General features: G+C 41.0%; 1 protein-coding gene across 4 annotated transcripts in view; it reads right to left on the bottom strand.

Moving 5' to 3' along the window:
* The window catches only part of LSM14A (LSM14A, mRNA processing body assembly factor), a 146699-nt gene that overhangs the window by 79726 nt on the left and 42652 nt on the right, over positions 1-24321 (bottom strand). For 3 of the 4 annotated variants that reach the window (XM_023759863.1, XM_023759862.1, XM_006095973.3), the window contains exons 4-9: positions 15877-15999; positions 10130-10306; positions 9790-9855; positions 2700-2882; positions 2426-2600; positions 949-1180 (exon numbers count right to left, since the gene is read on the bottom strand). In XM_023759863.1, coding sequence (XP_023615631.1) covers positions 949-1180; positions 2426-2600; positions 2700-2882; positions 9790-9855; positions 10130-10306; positions 15877-15999 — 956 coding nt within the window. The remainder of the gene's footprint in view (positions 1-948; positions 1181-2425; positions 2601-2699; positions 2883-9789; positions 9856-10129; positions 10307-15876; positions 16000-24321) is intronic. The other variant, XM_006095974.3, reaches the window with a different exon arrangement.

Raw genomic sequence — 24321 nt, forward strand, 5'->3', positions numbered from 1 at the left:
CTAACACAGAACCTTCAGAAGGATCTCAACAACGGTCAGTTACAATGGGATTTTGATCCTTTCTGTATATATACCTTCCTCTTCGCTATCCCTAAAAATCAATAAACTAGGATAGTGACAGACTCCTTTAAATAAAAGTACATATAAACATACTATAGAGAACTATACAATTTTCTAAGAGCAGTTCCCAAATGTCAATATCATGAGATTTTCAAGACCATGGCAAAATAAGAAAACCAAGGAATATGTGGTTGTGTTTTTCACAAAACTAAATTAAGAGCACTGACTCAGGAACAAATTTACTAGGTTCAAGACCCAGCATCATCACTTACTAGCTGACTTCAGACAAGTTATTTAATATCTTTATACCTATTTCCTCATTTGTAAAATGGGGATTAAAAAGAGAATCTACACCACAGAGTTGCTGTGAGGTTTAAGTGAGTTTGATATATACATGCAAAATACTATATAAATGTTAGCTGCTATTAAACATATAGGTTTGTCTTCCATTGTGAAGTATGTCCTTCCTAGACTCTTTTAGTGTTAAAGCATACTTTGTTATCTCAAATAAAGATGGTATGCTATAAAACTTTTGTGGATAATGCCTTAAGTGATCTTCTGTGCTTCCAACAAAATATAATCTTAAAAGAAGAAATAAAAAAAAAAGAAGAAATAATCCTAAGTCAGTCTCTAATAGCTTTTTTTGGGAAATTTTACCAATCTGTAAAATCTAAAACTATAGTTCTATAATAAAAAGACAAAAAAGACTTATTAGCCAAGTTACTACTCATTAAAATTATATAAATATCCTAATCAGGTAAAAAATGAAAGTTATACAAATGTCCTAAAAATATTCACCCAAAATAGGATAAAAGTAAAAACATTTTGAGTTTCATTAAAATGCATGCTGTTTGGCATGCAGTTTTATGGAAAACATATAATACTTACCCTATATTCAAAATCTGCAAATTCCCTGCCCCCACGACCTCCTCTGAATCCACCACGAAATCCTCGAGGGGTAGTGAAGGTACCACCTCTACCACCACCACGCCCTCGGCCACCACGGAAACCAAGACCTCCTCTGCCTCTGTACCCTCCACGGCCACGGTTTGGTCGAAGTGGGATTCCAAATGTTTCAGCATTTAATCTTCTTTCTTCAGCCCAGGTTGGTCTCCGTTCTCTATTTTAAGCACAAATAATCTTTAGTGTATATCAGGTTTTAAAGAACATTTTTCAAGCAAAACTATGTAACACTAATTCCCAAATTAAGGCGAAGCAATTCCTAAAGATCAAGTAAGAATAAGCATCTTATTATATAAGCCATCACAAACTGTTCTTGTTCCTTTAATATTCTGTTAAATTTCATGTGAAAATATAACTGGTATTAGATTCTTGCAAATACAGTTAATAAAATAAACATGGTAACAGCATCAATATAATGGGATTTCAGATATAATGGGATTGGCAATTAACTCCACCCCCCCTCAGCCCCAGTGGAAGAGAAAGTAAAGCCAGAAAAGGAAACCCTGTCTCAGGAAAGTGGGAGCAGGAGGGTAGGTTCCTGAGTTCCCAGTATGATCCCGGCCCAATCCCTGGAACTGATGCCTGAGGCAAGTGTCTGAATTGCTGCTGTTGCTGCTTCTATTCTAGAGCCCAAACACGGCTCAGAATCATCCCCATTCCTGTTTAAACAATGGCCACCAGGTGGCACTAAACCACAGCCTGGAGGACAATTTGGATTGATCAGCAGAATCCTTGGAACTCTTTTAGCTTGTTATGCTAGGTCCTTTAACCTGACAATCTTCTGGATCGACATTTACTTAAATGTGGCAGAGTTTTACTGTATCAGCAAACTTCAAAGTAACATTAGTACTTTGGTCCTGCTTTATTTGAACTACACTGTAAAGGGTAAAGTAAAAGGTCTTACTTAGATGAAAGCTTCTGTTTTTGTTGTTGTTTCCTTTTTATTGATGAAAGCTTCTGTTTTAATTACTAATTTGAATTTTCGTGCACTTACTTTCTTTTAGGAAAATAAAACATCAAAAATTTGCTGTCATTAGATATTTTTGTTTTATTTTTTGATTTTTTGATACTCCTCCCCTGAGGATATTTTTTTTCCATAGCTTTTCAGAGAGAGTGGAAAGGAGAGAGAAGTAGGGAAAGAGAAGAGAGCGGGGGACACACGACTGGCTGCCTCCTGCACAGCAAACCTCAACCCAGGTAGGAGCCCTTGACCTTGACAGGGAATCAAACCATGGACCCTTCAGTGTGTGGGCCAATGCTCTAACCATGGAACACACCAGCCAGGGCAGATATTTTTAAGTATTCATTAAACTTTGTGAAATTATAAGAAATCATAAAAAAAAAAAAAATAAGTTCACAGATCAACCTCCTAAAAGCTTAAGAACAGCTTAAAAGACAGTACCTATTATCATCACAAGAAATATTATCAAAGAAGGATTTAGTTTTGTCATAATAGCAATTAGGTCCAAGTGGATCTTCTTCATCTGCATTTCCTTCACTGTTTAGAGTATCAACTCCTGAGTCTCCTTTATCTTCACCATTTATAGGCTTCTCCTGTTTCTCAAGTTTATCTTCCACTGAAAAACAAGCATATACCATAAAAGTCAACACTTGTACTAAACATCGATTCACAAGTCAAATAAGAGTATTTTCTGAGTAGAAAAATAAAAATTCACCTTTCAATTTAAGTTTATTATGAAACTCTCTGTCAATTTCCTCCTTGTTAAATTGTGCATTTGCACTTTCAAAGTCAAAGTCTTTCTCAAATTTCATAGGACCATCTCGTCGAATACCAAATCTTCCCCTGCCACCTCGATGACACCCACGCCCTCTCCTTGGAGCTGAAGGAGCACCTGGAACTATGTTAATAAAGAAAAAAAATAAGCTGGTTTAAGACAGATGTCATCATTATGGTTTTTATATTGAATGGTCAACAACAGAAATGCTTATAAGTCTCTATACATTATTATATTTATATTTTTATATAAAAAAGAAATGAAGTTTCACTAACATTTAATATATAGCACACATGAAATTTATAAAAAGCACACATGAAATTATATTTATGAGGTCCACACTCATATATATAGGTGAGAGAGTGCACAACCAAACAATTTGGGAGATGTTGATACTAAATTACTGTATACTCCCTGAGGGCAGGGACTATGTTTTGCTTATTTATATTCCTTACTAGAGGCCTGGTGCACGAAAATCATGCATTGGGGGAAGGGATGGGTCTCTCAGCCCGACCTGAGTCCTCTCGCAGTCTGGGAGTCCTCGGGGGATGTCCGACTGATGGCTTAGGACAGTGGTTGGCAAACTGCGGCTTGCGAGCCACATGCGGCTCTTTGGCCCCTTGAGTGTGGCTCTTCCACAAAATACTGACTTCTGTGCATGGGCCACGAAGTTTCAATTGCACTGTATGTGCGTGCCCGCACGTGGTATTTTGTGGAAAAGCCACACTCAAGGGGCCAAAGAGCCACATGTGGCTCGCGAGCCGCAGTTTGCCGACCACAGACTTAGGACATCCTTAGCGTTGCCACAGAGGCGGGAGAGGCCACTGCCGCTGCGCTCGCCAGCTGTGAGCCTGGCTTCTGGCTGAGCAGTGCTCCTCCTGTGGGAGCACACTGACCACCAGGGGGCAGCTCCTGTGCTGAGCACCTGCGCTCTGGTGTTCAGTGCGCATCATAGCAACTGGACGTTCCGCTGTCAGGCTGAAACCGGCTCTCCAACATCCCCCGAGGGGTCCCGGATTGCGAGAGGGTGCAGGCCAGGCAGAGGGACCCCACTGGTGCACGATCGGGCCAGGGAGGGATGCAGGAGGGCTCCAGGGAGTGTCTGGCCCATCTCGCTCAGTCCCAATCGGCCGGACCCCAGCAGCAAGCTAACCTACTTGTCGACTATCTGCCCTCTGGTGATCAGTGCATGTCATAGCGAGTGGTTGAGTGGTCTTAGCATATCATTAGCATATTACGCTTTGATTGGTTGAACAGATGACTGGACGACCAGACACTTAACATATTAGGCTTTTATTATATAGGACTAGAGGCCCAGTGCACAAAAATTTGTGCACTCGGGGGGGAGGGTAGGGGGGGCCCTCAGCCCGGCCTGTGCCCTCTCGCAGTCTGGGACCCCTCGGGAGATAACGACCTGCTGGCTTAGGCCTGCTCCCGGGTGGCAGAGGGCAGGCTCAATCCCTAGGTGCAGCCCCTGGTCGGGCTCAGAGCAGGGCTGATTGGGGAGTTGGGGTGCTGCCCCCTGTCATGCACAGAGCAGGGCGGATTGGGAGGTTGCGATGCCACCCTCAGTCACGCTCAGGGTATGGCTGATTGGGGGGTTGGGGCACCACCCCCTGTCACACTCAAGGCAGGGTCGATGGGGAGGTTGCGGCGCCACCCCCTGTCACGCACAGAGCAGGGCCAATCGGAGGGTTGGGGCTCCGTACCCTGTCATGCACAGAGCAGGGCCAATCAGGGGGTTGGGCGCTGCCCCCTGTCATGCACAGAGCAGGGCCCATCAGGGGGTTGGGGAGCTCCCCCCTGTCACACACAGAGCAGGGCCGATAGGGGAGTTAGGGCACCGCCCTCTATCACCCACAGAGCAGGGCCGATCAGGGGGTTGCGAGGCCACCCTCAGTTACGCTCAGGGTATGGCTGATTGGGGGGTTGGGGCACCGCCCCCTATCACACTCAAGGTAGGGTCGATGGGGAGGTTGCGGCCCCGCCCCCTGTCACGAACAGAGCAGGGCCAATCAGGGGATTTGGGCGCTGCCCCCTGTCACGCTGATCCGGTGCCAGGAGGCCTCGCGGCTCTGCTGATCCCGGTGCTGGGAGGCATATTACCCTTTTACTATATAGGATAGAGGCCTGGGGGCCGGCTGGTTTGCCCTGAAGGGTGTCCAGGATCAGGGTGGGGGTCCCCACTGGGGTGCCTGGCCAGCCTGGATGAGGGGATGATGGCTGTTTGCAGCTGGTCACACACCCTTCAGGGTGGGGGTCCCCAATGGGGTGCCTGGCCAGCCTGGATGAGGGGATGATGGCTGTTTGCAGCTGGTCACACACCCTTCAGGGTGGGGGTCCCCACTGGGGTGCCTGGCCAGTCTGGGTGAGGGGCTGAGGGCTGCTTTCATGCTGTCGGTTGTTGATTGAAGCTCCCAACTGCTCCTTTTTTTTATTTTATTCTGGGCCAGCTTTAGCTCTGGCTCTAGCTCTGAGAGCAGGTATCTGGTTTGTTTCGGTTCTATAATCGAAACAATGTATAACTTCAGCTCTGAGATCCCGGCCTATATTTGTTAGAATGTTTCAAACTGCCAGCTCAGAGGCCGTTGGAGTCTGCAGTCCCTGGAGCAAGCAAGCCTCATGTTCGCTTCCAGCTGCCTGGCTGCCGGCCGCCATCTTGGCTGACAGTTAATTTGCATAAGGATATGCTGATTAGCCAATGGGAAGGGTAGCGGTCGTACGCCAATTACCATGTTTCTCTTTTATTAGTGTAGATACCTACAGAGTACCAAATACATTGTGGGTTCTCAAAATTTAGGAAGCCGCCCTAGCCAGTTTGGCTCAGTGGATAGAGCGTAAACCTGTGAACTGAAAGGTCCCAGGTTCGATTCTGGTCAAGGGTACGTACCCCAGTTGTGGGCTCGACCCCCAGTGGGGGGCTTGCAGGAGGCAGCCGATCAATGAGTCTCTCTCATCATTGATGTTTCTATCTCTCCCTCTTCCTTCCTCTCTGAAATCAATAAAAATACATTAAAAAAAAAATTCAGGAAGCCTTTTATGGAAAGGATCAGAGGGACCAAGATTTAGAGTAAGAAAAATAAATGAACACGAATCAGAACAAACTGCAAGGTGGAGATGTTATTGCCACATCATAAATAACACAAAAGACAAGAAGCACCAGGTGTCAACCATTCTAAACACTTCCTACTCCATCTTTATTGTTTTTCCTCTAAGTGGCTCCATATTATTCAAGTCTTCCTATACCTAGTCTTTCTCTATAATATAATAACAGAATTTATCCTATATAGTAAAAGCCTAATATGCTAAGTGTCTGGTCATCCAGTCAGCTGTTCAACCAAAGTGTAATATGCTAATGATAGGCTAAGGCCGCTCAACCGCTTGCTATGATGTGCACTGACCACCAAGGGGCAGACAGTTGACCAGTTGCTATGACATGCACTGACCACCAGGGGGCAGACGCTCTGACCAGTAGATTAGCTTGCTGCTGGGGTCCTGCTGATCAGGACTGAGTGAGACAGGCCAGACACGCCCTGCAGCCCTCCTGTGGTTTCTCTCCAGCTGACCAACCTCCCACGTCCCTTCCCGGCCCCAATCGTGCACTGATGGGGTCCCTCGGCCTGGTCTGCGCCCTCTCGCAATCTGGGACCACTCGGAGGATGTTGGAGAGCTGGTTTTGACCTGATCCTGCAGGCCAGGCTGAGGGACCCCACTGGTGCATGAATTCGTGCACCGGGCCTCAAGGTAGGTATAATAAAACAATACCAAAGCATTATAAATTATAATGAAAACTTGAGAACCCAAATATCCAACACAAGAGAAACTGTTAAGAAAAAAAATGGAATATGGAATATGGAATAGTACTTGATATGAGTTAATAGAAACATAAAGAGCACAAAGCAGTATGTATTCAATGATTAGAATTACGTGTAATCTTTATTTATTTATTTTTTTAAATATATTTTATTGATTTTTTACATAGAGGAAGGACGAGGGATAGAGAGTTAGAAACATCGATGAGAGAGAAACATTGATCAGCTGCCTCCTGCACACCCCCAACTGGGGATGTGCCCGCAACCAAGGTACATGCCCTTGACTGGAATCGAACCTGGGACCCTTCAGTCTGCAGGCCGATGCTCTATCTACTGAGCCAAACCGGTTAGGGCTATGTGTAATCTTTAATACATACTGACAAAGATTGGAAGTGACTACAGAGTAACAGACATGTTTGTGTTCACTGAAATTTGGCAAACTGCCCGTTTGAGCAAACAAAACACAAACCCCCCCAGCAACGTATGCAGACACTTAAAAAAAAGTTGTTCTGGCTGGGTGGCTCAGTTGGTTGGAGCGTCATTCCCCTACACCAAAAGGTTGTTTGATCCCAGGTCGGGCATGTAAGGGAGGCAGCAGATTGATGTTTCTCTCTCACACTGATGTCTGTCTGTCTGTCTGTCTCTCTCAAATCAATAAACATAACCTTGGGTGATTTTAAGTATAAAATTTTAATGAGCCTTGGGTGATGAATTTTGAAGAGTGAAAGATACTTTTATTTATTATTTTATATAATTTTTAAATGATGGAGTATAGTAATTATTTTGAGAGAGGGGTTCTCTCCTTTTCCAAATTAAAAAAGTGGAATATAGCCAGGAGGCCTCACGGCTCCGCTGATCCCGGTGCTGGGAGGCATATTACCCTTTTACTATATAGGATAGAGGCCTGGTGCACGGGTGGGGGCCGGCTGGTTTGCCCTGAAGGGTGTCCTGGATCAGGGTGGGGGTCCCGCTTGGGTGCCTAGCCAGCCTGGGTGAGGGGCTGATGGCTGTTTGCAGCTGGTCACACCCCCTTCAGGGTGGGGGTCCCGCTTGGGTGCCTGGCCAGTCTGGGTGAGGGGCTGAGGGCCGTTTTCAGGCTGGCGGGTGACTGAAGCTCCCAACCGCTCCTTTTTTCCTTTTTTTTAAATTTTGGGCCAGCTTTAGCTCTGAGGCTCGGCTCCAGCTATGAGACCTCCGCTGCTGAAAGCAGGTTTCTGGCCTTTGTTTACCTTCTGTATTTAAAACAATGTTGCGATCCTGCTGGCTGAAGCCTGGCTGACTAAAGCAGGTTTCTGGGGTTTGGTTTAGCTCAGTGATTCCCAAAGTGGGCGCTACTGGCCCCTGGTGGGCGCTGCAGCGATCCAGGGGGGCAGTGATGGCCACAGGTGCATTTGTTTTAACTTTTTTTGTATTACCTTTCTATTCTGAGTTCAATAAATAGTTTCATAATTTCAAACTTCAATGTTTCTAATTTATACCTTTCTTTACTATATTTTACGAAAAAGGTAGAAACATTAATACATATATCTTTCTGTTTAATTGCTATTAAAATTAAAAAAAAATTAATTTCCAGGGGGCGCTGAGTAATATTTTTTCTGGAAAGGGGGCGGTAGGCTAAATAAGTTTGGGAACCATTGGTTTAGCTTCTGTATTTGTTACAATGTTTCTTAGAGAGCAGCTGAGAGGCCGGCAAGGCAGGCGGGGAACCTGGCTTCCTCCGTCACTGGAGCAAGCAAGCCTCCCTGTTCGCGTCAGCTGCCTGGCTGCCGGCCGCCATCTTGGTTGGCAGTTAATTTGCATATCTCACTGATTAGCCAATGGGAAGGGTAGCGGATGTATGGCTAATTACCATGTTTCTCTTTTATTAGATAGGATATTTACAAGATTCTCTCCCCCTCCCCAAAACAACAAAAACTCTGAAAAAATGGTCATACGTGCCCATCACCCAGCCTCCCCTTCAAAGCTAACATTTTAGTTACCTACTGTACATTATCAAAACCAGGAAAATTGACATTGGCACAATATAATTAACTACATTACAGATCTCATTCAGATTTCAACAGTTTTTGCATGTACTCATTTCTTGGTAGATCTGTATAACTAACACGAAAAATTATGAAAAAACTGTTCTGCCCAGCAGGCGTGGCTCAGTGGTTGAACTGAGGAGGTCATGGTTTGATTCCTGGTCAGGGCATATACCTGGGTTGCAGGCTTGATCCCCAGGGTGGGGGTGCAGGAAGGCAGCTGATCAATGATTCTCTCTCATCTCCCTCTCCCTTCCTATCTGAAATCAATAAAAACATTTAAAGAAAAACAACCTGCCCTGACCAGTTTGGCTCAGTGGATAAAGCGTCGGCCTGTGGACTGAGGGGTCCCAGGTTCGATTCCGGCCAAGGGCATGTACCTTGGTTGTGGGCACATCCCTAGTAGGGGGTGTGCAGGAGGCAACTGATTGATGTTTCTCTCTCATCGATGTTTCTAACTCTATCCCTCTCTGTAAAAAATCAATAAAAAATGTATTTAAAAAAAAAGAAAAACAACCTGTTCTGCTACCATAATGAAACTCCCATGCTACAGCTAGCTACCAACCCTTACCATTCTTTTTTTTTAAATCTTCACCAGAGAATATTTTTTATTTTTATTGATTTTTAGAAAGACAGGGAGGGCCCTAAATGGTTTGGTTCAGTGGATAGAGCGTCGGCTTGCGGACTGAAGGGTCCTGGGTTCGATTCCGGTAAAGGGCATGTACCTTGGTTGTGGGCACATCCCCATTGGCAGGTGTACAGGAGGCAGCTGATTGATGTTTCTAACTCTCTGTCCCTCTCCCTTCCTCTCTGTAAAAAATCAATGAAATATATTTAAAAAAAGAAAAAAAGAAAGACAGGGAGGGAGGGAGAGGGGGAAAGGGAGAGGGAGAGGGGGAAGGAGGGAGGGAGGGAGAGAGAGAGAGAGAGAGAGAGAGAAAGAGAGGGAGGAAAAATGTTGATCGGTTGCCTCCTATACTCACCCCTACTGGGGATCAAACCCACAACCAGGTATGGGCCCTAACTGGAAATCAAACCTGCAATCCTTTTGGTGCAAGGGATGATGCTCCAACCAACTGAGCAACCTGGCTGGGGCCACAATTCATTTTTTTTAAAGCAATTACTCACCACACATTTCAAATATCCTCTCTATTGAGAAGCATAAAATATGGCTTTTAAATTCAAGTTACTTACCTATTTGTCTCTTGCTATCATTTCTGAGTTGCTCATTTTCTGGTCTTGAAACTTTGTGTATATCAGCTATAAGACATACAGAATAACACATTAACTCAGGAGACATAATTAAAAATTTCTGTTAAGGTAGAAATGAGAAAACAAAACAAAAAACCCTCCAAATCTATACCCCCACCACCATCACTATTCTGAGCCAAATTTGAAAGAATGAACATTCTATCAAAGTTCAGTTTAAACCTTCTAGGATCATTCATATAAAGTTTATCTTTTTAATGAAAATAAGGTGAATGGAAAATGTTGATGAGTCAATTAAGGAATTAGTAAATAGCTCAAGTTCTACCTCGCCTGTGCTCTTGATTCTCTATTGCTTTTTGGCTGGTAGATGGTAAAGGCCTGGTTGATACAGGGCTCCTTCTCCCAACAGGTGCTGGAGCAGGTAAGTGGGCCGAGGCGGTCTGTACTGCTTGTTCCATGGTAGGGCTTTTTCTCAAAGGATCTAACTGAGGGCTTGAACGACCTAAAACGTAACCAAAAGATAAGAAACTACCCTATCCTTTGGGGATTTCAAAATAACCTAGATGCTAAAAAAATGTCTTATTTTATTTCTACCAATTCAAATCCTTAGCACAAATTTGAATTCTTCTACTTACTAGACCAGAGTTTAAAACTGATTATCTTTAGTGGGCTGGTCACTAGGTTAGTTAAAAACAACAACAACAAAATACTCTGGAATTTTATCTGTATTTCTACCTATTGAAATAAGGTTAAATAAGTTTTTCAAAAATTTCTGCCTGGTATAAGATTCCCCAGGAATGTTATCAAAGTTCATGCTGTTGGTCAGATGCAGGTTTATACCAATAACCATAACCACAAGATTATATTGATACTTCAGCCATTATTTCCAGAAGCTTTAATATTTTCAGTACTTTCTGAAGATATGTCTAATGATTACCTTTATATCTATAGGTAATATCTCCAATAAATTACTATTATAAATAAAGTAAAGAACTAGAAAGTTAAGTGAAGTTCTTCTATACTTTAGGGGCTTGTGTAAATTAAACATCAATACTTAAAAGGCCAGCAACAGCCCTAGCCGGTTTGGCTCAATGGATAGAGCGTCAGCCTGCGGACCAACATGTCCTGGGTTCGATTCTGGTCAAGGGCACGTACCTTGGTTGCAGGCTTCTCCCCGGTCTGGGCCCTGGCTAGGGCACTGCAGGAGGCAACCAATCAATGTGTTTGTCTCACATCAATGCTTCTCTGTCTTACCCTCTCTCTTCTACCCTCTCTAAAAGAGCAATGGAAAAATATCCTCGGGTAAGGATTAACAACAACAAAAAGGCCAGCAACAAATAAACCCTTCAGGTAATTACACAGCAGTGATAATAATTCCTTACCATTTAAAACATCTCTTGTCAATTTTTACTTAATATAGATTTTGTACTTACAAATTCCATTTTTCCTTTTGAGGTCAGAGCTTCATAGTACAGTTACAATATGAACAGAAGAATGCAACATCGGGTGCTCCCATCATATTTTTTGTCCCTATATTTGCTATAAATCTCTGTTCAAGGTGCTCTCATATCCCATGATACTGCACCAAAATGTTTTGTTAAAAAAAATTATGCTCATTTTAAAAAAATAAAAAATTCCCATATATGCTGCAAATGTCAACAATTGGTGAACTAGTGAATGCTGACAAAGCATTGGTTATTGTTCACTAGATGCTTCAGGGATCATTTATTAGTAACTAGAGCCCCAATGCACGAAATTCAAGCATGGGTAGGGTCCGTAGGCCTGGCCAGCGATCAGGGCCAATCTGTGTGGTCCCCTGCTGGCACCCGCCTTGGCTGGCCTCGGGCCTGAGGGCAGCTCCTGTGTTGAGCATCTGCCCTCTGGTGATCAGTGCGTGTCATAGTGACCGGTAGTTCTGCTGTTTGGTCGATTTGCACATTAGGCTTTTATTATATAGGATACTCCCCAAGATTATGGTTATCTAAAGTAGGCAATTGCAAATGTGTACCATTTCCAGCCATTAATGCCAAAGTTTACTCTGCCATTAACAAAAACACTGTATATTCTGGGAAATCATAGAGGTTTATATAAGTTTTGGCCTATCAGAAGACATTTTGTCACTACTTATGATCTTCTAAAGAGATTTAATTTATAAAATAAGTGTTAAGTTTTTTGAAAATCCTATTGTTTAGTTAATGTTACAATACTACATTCTTCTAAGTTTATAAAATTTACTTTATCAGGTTTTTCTTTGAGAAAAGACCCTATGACAAGTATTAAAGAACCACAAGTGATAGGGCAATCACAACATCTCATTTGTTGTATACTTTGTAGTTAAAATCTACTAGCCATGATGGCAATTTTGTTATAAATAGAGAAATACAGGTGATACTAGACGTATTATTAGGAATACATACAATAGCCATTTCAGCATAATAAAAACACACCCCTTGAGACATCTTCACATACTGATATCAGTTAAAATTCTAGATGTTCTAATTTTGTAAAATTCAGAAATTATCGGTGGTAAAAATGCAGATTCCCAGGCCATCTCAGCCTTGTTATTGTTTTATTAATCCTTATTAGAGGATATTTTTTCCATTGCTTTTCAGAGAGAGTGGAAGGGAGGGCAAGAAGAACAGAGAGAGAGAGAGAGCGAGAGGGAGAGGGAGAAAGAGAGAGAGACTGGTTGCCTCCCACACTCACGCCAACCAGGGGATGGGGAGCAAACTAAATACCCAGGCACGTGCCCTTGACTAAGCCACACCAGCCAGGGCTGCCATTCTTTATATAAATATATCTCTTTCTTACAATAAACTAGAGGCCCAGTGCACGGATTCGTGCACTGGTGGGGTCCATCAGCCTGGCCTGTGCCCTCTCAGCGGATGTCGGACTGCTGGTTTCACCCCGATCCCTGCAGGGATGTAGTATTGTGTGAAGGGGCAGGTGGCCAGGGAGGAGCCCGAGCCCGGGCCAGATGCTGTGTCGCTCCTGCTCATCCTGTTCCCGCTGTGCCTGCCACCACTGCTTGGTAGTGCTGCCGCGGAGGCAGGAAAAGCTCATGCCGCCACAGCTGTGCTTGCCAGCTGTGAGCCCAGCATCTAGCGCCCATCAGTCAGCTGAGCAGTGCTCCCGCTGTTGGAGCACACCGACCACCAGGGGGCAGCTCCTGCACTGAGTGTCTGCCCTTTGGTCGTCAGTGCACGTCATAGCAACTGGTTGACTGGTACTACAGTCACTTAGGCTTTTATATATATAGATACGTACTTTAAAAAATTTGTATTTAAAATTTAATTTAGTCCTAAGTAAGAGAGAAGGAATCTAGTTATTTTCCCCAAATGATCAGGCAGTTGTCTGTCCCAATATCATTTATTAAACAGCTTCCCTTTTTCTAATTTAAAAATAATACCTCTATCACATACTAATTACATATTTATACTTGGATCTGTTCCTGATTTTTATTCCATTCATCTCTTAATTTATTACTGCACTGTTTTATTTTATGAATAGATTATTGAGTAGGAAAGCCCTATTTCACTGCTTTTTATTTTTTAGATATGTCTATACCTCCACGTTTATTTTTAAGATAGTATGTGTATCTGTTTTATTAAGTTCTCATACCATTCCACTTAGACTTACTGAAATTACAATAAACTTAATTAATATGACAAGTAAAGTCTTCCCAATACTTTATCTCTGTGTCTAGGAATAAAATAATTCTCTAATTGCATTATCTTATTAGATCCCCTCTATGACAGCGGTTCTCAACCTGTGGGCTGCGACCCCTTTGGGGGTCGAATGACCCTTTCACAGGGGTCGCCTAAGACCATCGGAAAACACATATATAATTACATATTGTTTTTGTGATTAATCACTATGCTTTAATTATGTTTAATTTATAACAATGAAATTGGGGGTCACCACAACATGAGGAATTGTATTAAAGGGTCATGGCATTAGGAAGGTTGAGAACCACTGCTCTATTAAATTTTGTTTTCAACATAGAAATTGGTCTTATTTCTTTTTTTTTTTTTCTTTCATTTTTTTTTTTAAATATATATTTTATTGATTTCAGAGAGGAAGGGAGCGGGAGATAGAGATAGAAACATCAATGATGAGAGAGAATCATTGATTGGCTGCCTCTTGCACACCCCGCACTGGGGACAAAGCTCGCAACCCAGGCATGTGCCCTTGACTGGAATTGAACCTGGGATCCTTCAGTCCACAGGCCAACACTCTATTCACAGAGCCAACCGGCTAGGGCGGTCTTATTTCTTATTATGTATTTTTTACATATTTTCTCATTGTGAACATCATCTTTTATCCCCATTACATAATTAGTAGGTTAGGTTTTAGAACAATGATTGATTTTTGTGCATTACTTTATATTTTCCTTCTAATTTAAGCCCTTTATTAGTTCTAGGTTATTTAGTGAATTTTTAATTCCAAGTAGTAAGTCATAGCACTGACAAATAATGCTAATTTTAATAACTATGCCTCATTTCTTTTTCACGTGTTCCAGATTTAGCTAAAAATTCCAGAACAATGGTGAATAGCAATGACGATAGGCATCCTTATTTATGATTTAATAAGAATTCTTCTGGTGCTTCCATATTAAGGTTAAAGTTGGCTATTCATTAAGATAGCTAACATTTACTGATTATGTTCTATGTGCTAGGTACTATGATACTAATGGCACTGTATATATTTAAAAAAATTAATCCTCATAAGTCTGTTAGTTACCAGTAAAGTCCCATTTTATAGTTTAGGAAACTAATGCTTAAAAAGATTAATAACTAAAATAACAAACTAATACTCATACACACAAATATACACTTAAATTAACCTACAAAAAAGTCTGGAAGCATGTACAACAAAATATAAATATTTGTTATTTCTGGGTAGAGATTGTGGGCATTTTAATTTTTTCCTTATGCTTACTATATTTCTAATTAATCTACAACAAATCTTTAGAATGTTTAAAAATTAAGTTATTTTAAATCAATGAGTAACAGTAACTACAATTATTTCAAAATATCTACAGTAAGAGAGATCATGTTTAGCATTAGCTTGATTTTATTCTCAATAGATTTTTAAAATATTGTCCTGTGATTATGGCATCTTTCTGAAACGACTTCACATTGTTTTAAAAGTAAACATCTATATAAAGCAATGAAGCCAATAACATTTACTTTGGCAACAGATAAAGATAGATATGGAAACTTGGGACCACTGAAGGCTATAAGACTGGGTGAGGGGAAAAATATAATTTAAAAAAGAAAAAGAACAGGGTAGTTTAAGAAGCTTGTTAAATGCTGACCCTAAAAGGGTTCTGATGTAGCGGTTCTCAGGATCTACATTTTTAAGTACAGTACTCTAGATGATTTGGTTGTGGGTGGTCTACACTGAGAACCATTGCTCTAGATCAGCAGTTTTCAACCTTTTTCACCCCATGGTATACATAAACTAATTACCAAAACAAACAAACACCCAGGTACTGTATAATTTTAATTCATTCATACTAAATGGCTATTGTTGTGTTGGCTGTTGTCATTTTTTTTTCCCATTTGACAATTTAAGGGAAAAGAGGCCAGTGCCCCTGATTAAATAGTCAGGTATTGTATGTTTTAAAAATTCTTGCAGCAAACCCATTGATCATTGCTCTAGATCCTGTAAGGATGCTAGGAAAGATGCAGGAGCATAATGAATAGTTTTTTTCAGCTGTTATTTTAAATTCATCAAGGAGAGTTCATTTTCAGTGGTGGCTCTAGGATTAATTTGATATATTTAAGTATAATCATACAATTTATATTACACTTGCTTTGCAAAAAATTGTCAAACTTACAGAAAGGTCACTGCTTCAGTTTTATTATCTAAGACTAGAAAAAGTCTAAATAGTGGAAGTCATTCAACAATATACTTATTGCAACAGCAATTAGGAGAAAAAATTTAAAAGAACCAAATAAAAATTATACAGGTCATTACAAACTGCAAAAGTTCTTACATTCAGAGAAAGATAAAACCAGTATAGAAGTTTAGAATGGAAATATTCGAAAGAAAAAAACAGCTTACCTTGAGATAACTGTGTTTTTACAGATCTTGTATCCTGTGTAAAGGCAGAACCAACTGCACTACTTTGGGACAGGGTACTGCTGTTTGATGTTTCTGTTCCAAAGGATGTCAAGGAGCTTCCAGCTTAAAGAGATTATTTTAATGACAAAAAAATCTTTTTTAAAAATTTAAACCTTTAAGTTATATAAAGTAATGTACCAATTTAATGATAATTTTCATCACCCTCTTGTATCACTTATACATATTAATAATGCTGGAAATTAATGAAAGTGTAACAAAAATTAGTTTGAGAAATCTTTGATAATACTATATAGCAAAAAAGCACGCCATATATATAATCCAGCATCCTAGATGCAAAAATTTTTCTAACGTGCAATACTGTCATAAGCAGTTATGTGGATGGCATAGCAGGGACCCACATGAGATAAAGAAGTAGCAGAAATGGTACATTCTACACCAACATTAAGGTTCAATTATTTTAATTCCAAGCATATGCACAAATAGCCAAATCAGCAGATAGGTCTATGATGTGCTTTCCCAGCATTTCCAAGGCAACAGACAATGGACATTAGTCCATTTTAATGCTTCTACTCAGGATGGCACTGTGGGGGGCTGCAATCTGCCTAAAGCAACCACAAGAGCTTTGGTAAAGCCAAGTAATAAATCCCTAGAAAGGACCCAATGTTTTGTTATGCTAGTTTATATCAATCTTCTTTTTTCCTTAAGTTTCTACAGTACTCATGGATCATTTTTCTTTCTAAAAAATATTTTTAGTGATTTTTTTTAGAGAGAGGGAAAGGGAGAGAGAGACATTGATGTGAGAGCAGAACATGAATCAGCTGACTCCTACACATACCCCACTGGGGATCGAGCCCCAAACCCAGGCATGTGCACCGACCAGGAACAAAATTGACAACCTTTCAGTGCACAGGATGACACCCAACCGAGCCACACCGGCCAGGGCAATCATTAAATTTTCATATGCTGTGCTCTCTTCTTACTATTTCATCTATGCAGGTTTTCTCTAGGAAGCATGTACAACAAAATATAAATATAAATATTTCTATAGCCCTTCTCCCACCCCTAAATCCAATCTAAAGATGGTAATCAGAATAATATTTTTATGAGATATAAATATAATCACATTACTACAATGTGAGCTTTCCACTGCTCTAAAGATAAAAGTTCAAACTACCTACACACCTCAGTTTATATGGCCTTCTCCTTATCTGCCTACCTTTTCTCTCACCACTTTCCTTTTCACCAGTCAACTGCACAGAAATGTATCATCAATCTACTCTTTTGTTGTTGTTGTTAATCCTCACCTGAGGATATTTTTCCTATTGACTTTTAGAGAGTGGAAGGGAGGGGGAGAGACAGAAACATACATGTGAGAAAGACACATTGGTTGCCTCCCATATGTGTCTGCAGGCTGATTCTAGTACAAACAGGTTGGCAAACTATGGCCTGTGAACCAAATTCAGGTTTGATTTCCTAGGAGGGCATATACAAAAAACAACCAATGAATGCATAAATAAGCAGAACAAATCGATGTTTCTCTCTCTCAAATTAATAATAAAAAAAGATATTCCCCTCTCCACTGTACTGCACTGGCATCTTAATTTTACTTTTTAATATTCTTACTGATTTTTAGAGAAAGAGGAAGAGAGGGGGGGAGAGAAACATCTATTGACTGCCTCCCCTCGTCCCCTACGGGGGGATCCAACCGGCAAAGCAGGCATGTCCTGACCTGTAATCAAAATAGCAACCTTTTGATGCATGGGATGATGTTCAACCAACAGAGCCACAGTGGCTCTCTTTATTTTAAATCAGGATTTAAGTGAGTCTATTTCTTTATTCCTTATGTATTTGTGGCAATAATTCACTGTTCTGATTACTGTAACTTTAAAGTAAATCTTGAAATTGAGTAACAATCTAAAGCTTTCTTCTTCAAGACTGTTTTTCTTATTCTAGGTTTTTACTTCCATATGAGTATTAGAATCAGCATGTCAATTGCTATTTTAAAAATGTCTGATGGGATTTTGATCAGGGTTATGTTCAATCTGTAAATCAATTTTGGGAGAAAAGTCATCTTAAAAATAGTGAATCTTCCAAGCCATAAGCATGGATTAACTCTCCATTGATTTAGATCTTTAATTTCTCTCAGCAATGTTTTGTGGTTTTCATTGTAGTGTTGTTGTTTTTTTAATATATATATTTTATTGATTTCAGAGAAGGAGAGGGAGAGAGATAGAAACGTCAATGACAGAGAATCATTCATCGGCTGCCTTCTACACACCTCTTACTGGGGATTGAGCTTGCAACCCGGGCATGTGTCCTTCACTGGAATCGAACCCGGGAACTTTTGAGTCCATTGGCTAACGAAAATATATATATACTAGAGGCCCAGTGCATGGATTCATGCACTGGTAGAGTCCCTTGGCTTGGCCTGCAGGAATCAGGCTGAAACCAGCTCTCCAACATCCCCCGAGGGGTCCTGGATTACAAGAAGGCACAGGCCAGGCAGAGGGACCCCACCGGGAAGGGGCTGAAGGAGGACTCCAGGGCGTGTCTAGCCCTTCTCACCCAGTCCCGATCGGCCAGATCCCAGCAGCAAGCTAACCTACCAGTCGGAGCATCTGCCCCCTGGTGGTCAGTGCACGTCATAGCAACTGGTCGAACAGTAGGACACATAGCATATTAGGCTTTTATTATACAGGATTTTTTATTGATTTGAGAGAGGAAGGGAGAGAGATATGAACATCAATGATGAGAGAGAATCATTGATTGGCTGCCTCCTGCACAGCACCTACTATGGATTGAGTCTGCAACCCCGACATGTGCCCTGACCAGAATCAAACTTAGGACCCCCTTGAGTCCACAGGCCAATGTAGAGCAGTGTTCTTAACTTCAGCACTACTGACATTTTGGGCCAGATAATTCTTTGTTGTGAGGGGTTGTCTTATGCATTGTAGGATGTTAAGTGGTATCCCTGGCTTCTACCCACCAGATACCAGTGGTAGCCTCCAGCTGTGACAACCAAAAATATGCCCACACATTACCAAATGTCTCCTGAGGATGGAAGGTAAAATTCCCCTCCATTGAAAACTACTGTTGTAGAGGTTTAAAAATATCTTTTGTTATATGCATTCCTGGCACCTGATGTTACCGATGCTATTGTAAGCTGTGCTGCATGTTACATTTAATTTCCCAATAATCTGTCCTAAATCAGGTGTCAGCAAACTTTATCTGTAAGTGGCCAGATAGTTAATATGATATTTAGGCTTTTAAGGCCATATGATCTGTTGAAACTACTCAACTCTGTCCTTGTAAAAGCAACCATAGACTACATGTAAATAAATGAGTGTTGGTGTATTCCAATAGGAGGCTGGTCGAATTTGGTTCACAGGCCATAATTTGCCAACCCGTCTGTACTAGAATAGATATACATATCATCATAGAATACAAGTAGAAATACAGTTGATTTTATTCATTCATTTATTTATTTACTTAAATCTCACCAGAGGATATTTTTTCCATTGATTTTTAGAGAGAGTGGAAGGTGAGGGGCAGGGGGTGTGTAAAGAGAGAGAGAGAGAGACATTGATGTGAGAGAGACACATGGATTGGTTGCCTTTTGTACTCACCCCAACTAGGGCTGGGGATTGAACCTGAAACCCAGGTATCCACCCTTGACTAGAAATCGAACCTGCAACATTTCAGTGTGAGGGCTGATGCTTTAACCACTGAGCTCATTGGCCAGGTCATTATTTTACCCTTTTATTAAAAAATTTGACACTATTGCAGATGTCTCCCATTTGCCCCCCTCAACCAACTACTCCTCCCCATACCTAGGCCTTCAATACCCATTGTCCATGTCCATGGGTTTACAGTTGATTGTTGTATATTTACCACTTATCTCCTTACCATACTAAATTCATGTATTCATTCTAGTGGTTTGAATATTCTTTTGCATTTTTAAAAAAAAGATATTTTTATTGATTTCAGAGAGGAAGAGGGAGAGAGAATCATGGATTGGCTGCTTCCTGCACGTCCCCTAGTGGGGATTGAGCACCAGACCCAGGCATGTGCCACTGACCTGAATCAAACCCGGGACCCTTCAGTCCGCAGGCCAATGCTTTACCCACTGAGATAACCGGCCAGGGCCCTTTGCATTTTCTATGTACACAATTATGTCACCTTCAAATACTTTTAGTTCTTCCTTTTCATTCTTTAAATCTTTTATTTTTTTCTTGTCTTACTGAATTGAGGACCTCTACATTAAATAAAATATTGAGACAATTTTGCCTTTGCTTTTTATTCTTTACCCCGAGGGAAATGCATTCATTATTTCACCATTATGTAAGCTTTTTTATTTCACTGATCAAATTTAGGATTCCCTCCCATTTCTTTCAAATATATTTCTTTATTGATTTCAGAGAGGAAGGAAGAGGGAGAGAGAGATAGAAACATCAATGATTAGAGAGAATCATTGATTGGCTGCCTCCTGCATGCCCCCGACTGGGGATCAAGCCCGTAACCCGGGCATGTGCCCTTGGCTGGAATCGAACCTGGGACCCTTCAGTCCGCAGGCCAATGCTCTATCCACTGAGCCAAACTGGCTAGGGCTCCCTCCCATTTCTTAGTTGTTGATAAATGGGTGTTGAATTTTATCAAACGCCTGTTCTATCTTTTGGAATTGCAGTTTTTCTCCTTTATTCTGGTAAGGTAGTAAATTACTAATGATTTTCAAATGTTCAAACAGCATTGCATTCCTGAGATAAACGTGACTTTGTCATTATGTACTCTCCTTTTTATGAACTGCTAGCTTCCACTGCTAATATTGTGTTAAGAACTTTTACATGTGTGTTCATGGGAGATGGTGAGCTGTAATTTTTTTTTCTTGTAATGACATCATCAGGTTGCCTCGGTTATTTGGTTAGGAAGTATTCCTCTACCTTTATTCTCTCAAAGAATTTGTGTTAAGACTGGTAAAATTATTTCTTCCTTAAGTGGTAGAATTTATCAGTAAAGCAGTCTAGAATTTTCTTTGTGAGAGATTTCTAATTACAGTTTCAATTTCTTTAACAGCTTTTTTTTTTTTAAAAGATTTTATTTCCTGTTGTGTTAGATTAGGAAAGTTGTATTTTCCAAGGAACTTATCTAAGATGTCAAATTTATTGACACTAATCACAATATTTTCATATTCTTTTAGGATCTATAGTGATGTCTACTCTTTCTTTTTTTGTTGTTAATCCTCACCTGGGGATATTTTTTTGCACTGTTTTTCAGAGAGTGAGAAGGAGGAAAGGGGGAGGGAGCAAACCTGCAACTCAGGTACATGCCCTTGACCAAGAATCGAACCAGAGACGCTGTGGTGTGCAGGTTGACACTCTAACTACTGAGCAAACCCAGGCCAAAGCTTCAATTAAAAAAAAAATTCCCCACCCAAGTATATGTTTGATTTTCGAGAGAGGGAGAAATGTGAGAGAGAAACATGGAACAGTTGCCTCCCGACCCACTGGGGATCGAACATGCAACATTTTGTTGTACAGGATGATGCTCCAAACCAACTGATATTGGTGATTTGGGTCTTCCTTTTTGTCTTGATCAGTCTTGATTAGGGCTTATTAATTTCATGAAAATTTTCAAAGAACTAACTCCTGGCTTTGTTGATGTTATATATATTTTGGCTTGTTTCTACTATTTTGTTTTTTGCTTTTAAAACTTTTCTTCCTTCTGCTACTTTTGGACTAAATTTCCTTTTTTTTTCTAGCTTAAGCTGGCAGCTTAGAATACTGATTTTAAAACATTCTTGTTTTCTAATATATGTACTTAATGGCATGAAATTTTCCCTCAGTAGCAATGCTTAAGCTCAACTCCAATTCTGGTATATTGCATTTTATAAACTTTATTTATTTAAATCTTTATTGTTGAAAGTATTATATATGTTCCCTTTTTCCCCTCATTAACCCCTTCTAGTCTGCCCTCCACCGCCCGCCCAGGACTTCACCACTCTATTGTCTGTGTTCATGGGTTACGCATATTTGTATACAAGGTCTTTGGTTGATCATTCCTATCCACCCTCCCTTCCCTCTATGCTTGTATGCCTCTGGATCTATCTTGTTCATCAGTTTATTTTGTTCATTAGATTCCACATAAGTGTGATCATGTGGTACCTGTGTTTCTGACTGGCTTATTTTTGCTAAGCATAATACTCTCCAGGTCCCTCCATGATGTCTCAAAGGGTAAGAGATCCTTCTTTTTTACTGCTGCATATTCCATGGTATAAATGTACCACAGCTTTTTTATCCACTCATTTACTGATTGGCACTTGGGCTGTTTCCAAATCTTAGCTATTGTAAATTGTGCTGCTATGAACATAGGGGTGCATACTTTCTTTCTGATTGGTGTTTTGCGTTTCTTAGGATATATTCCTATAAGTGAGATCACTGGGTCAAATGGCAGTTTCATGTTTAATTTTGGGAAATTCCATACTGTTTTCCATAATGGCTGCACCAGTCTGCATTCCCACCAGCAGTGTACTAGGGTTCCCTTTTTTCCACATCCTTGCCAGCACTTGTCATTTGTTGATGGTAGTCATTCCGACAGGTGTGAGGTGATACCTCATTGTCATTTTAATTTGCATCTCTCTGATGATTAGTGACTCTAATTTTTCATGTCTCTTGGCCATCTGTATGTCCCCTTTGGAGAAGTGTCTATTTAGGTCCTTTGCCCATTTTTTAATTGGATTGTTTGTCTTCCTTTTAATTGGATTGTATGAGTTCCTTATATATTTTGGATATTAACCCTTTATCAGATGTATCATTGCCAAATACATTCTTCCATCCAGTGGGCTCTCTTTTCAGTTCGTTGATGATTTCTTTTGCTCCGCAGAAGCTTTTTATTTTGATGTTGTCCCATTTGTTTATTTTCTCTTTAGTTTCCTTTGCCTGAGATGTATCTGTAAACATATTGCTACAAGAGTTGTCTCATTTTATAAATTGTAAATTAAAAAAATTTTTTTTTGCTAATTTCCCATATGATTTCTTGTTTGATTCATTAGTGATTTACAAGTTTTCTCAATTTCCAATTATTTGGATATTTTCAAGTTATCTTTATTATTAATTCCAAATTTAATTTCTTTGTGACTTGAGAAGATACTATGAATGCTTTCTATCCTTCTGAATTTAATGTACTTGTTTTATGGCCCAGGATTTGATCTATCCCATTGACCAGTCTATTTTATTTTAAAAGAATTTATTTTCTGCAATAGTTGGGTATTCTATTTTTATAAATGTTACACACACATTTAGGTTATAACTTTCTGATGAACTGTCTGCCCTTTGTGCCATTATGAAGAATCACTCTTTATCTCTGATAGTACTGCTCACCTTTAAGCTGTTTTGTCTGATGTTCACTTACCTAACAGTTTTGTTATCAGTGTTTGTGTGATATGTTGTGCCTATTTTTGTATTTCAGTGCATCTCTCATCTTCTATATATATAAAGAGCCAGGGTCTATAACAACCAAAGGCTCGACCAAACACCGGAAGTCAGTGCTGGGTTGCTGTGGTGACCCAGCACTGACTGCCGAGGGGGCTGTGGATCAGGCCTGGAGAGAGGCGTATAGAGAGAGAGAGGCAGGGTCTGATCCGCAGCTTCTGTGGCAGCTGTTGGTCAGCTGTTGCCTCTCTCCTTCTCTCTGGGCTTCCCCAGAAGCCACGCCTGTTTCTCTCTGGGCCTCCGTAGGGGCTACTAATCAGCCTCGCCTCTTTGATCAGGCCCAGAGATAGGCCCAAAGACGCTGACTGGCATAGAAACCAACCAATCAGAACCTAATCTGGGTGAACTGCGAAGGCAGAACCTAAGGTGGGGGCTAAGGAGGAGTTTTAAGGGCAACAGCTGTTTGGTATAAGGTGTAAGAAAGCGGTTCAATTTTTTAATGACCACTTTGGCAGTATAGTGCATATGGCTGGCTATCAGTCCAGATATAGGGATTTGTGTTTTTGTCTGCCAAGAGCATTTCTTCCTGCTGAAAAAGGCTTTAACCCCCCCCCCCCCTCAACCATTTAAGCAATTCTATCCTATATAATCTATCTATACTAATAAAAAGGTAATATGCTAATTAGACCGGGTCAACCAGCCATCTTCCGGATGTCCGACTTCCTTCTGGACAAAGCCATGGTGGTGGGGGCTGAGGCAGAGACAGTTAGGGCGATCACGCAGGCAGGGGAGGGCTGTTGGGGGCAAGATCAGTCCAGCAGGGGAGGGCAGTTGGGGGCGACCAGGACGGCAGGGGAGGGCACTTGGGGGTGAGATCAGGCCGGCTGGGGAGGGCAGTTGGGGGCAATCGGGCCGGCAGGCAGCCAGGCAGGCAGGCAGGAGAGCGGTTGGGAGCCAGGAGTCCCAGATTGTGAGAGGGATGTCCAACTGCCGGTTTAGG

Source organism: Myotis lucifugus, unplaced genomic scaffold (assembly GCF_000147115.1).
Source record: "Myotis lucifugus unplaced genomic scaffold, Myoluc2.0 scaffold_164, whole genome shotgun sequence".
NCBI classification, from domain to species: domain Eukaryota; kingdom Metazoa; phylum Chordata; class Mammalia; order Chiroptera; family Vespertilionidae; genus Myotis; species Myotis lucifugus.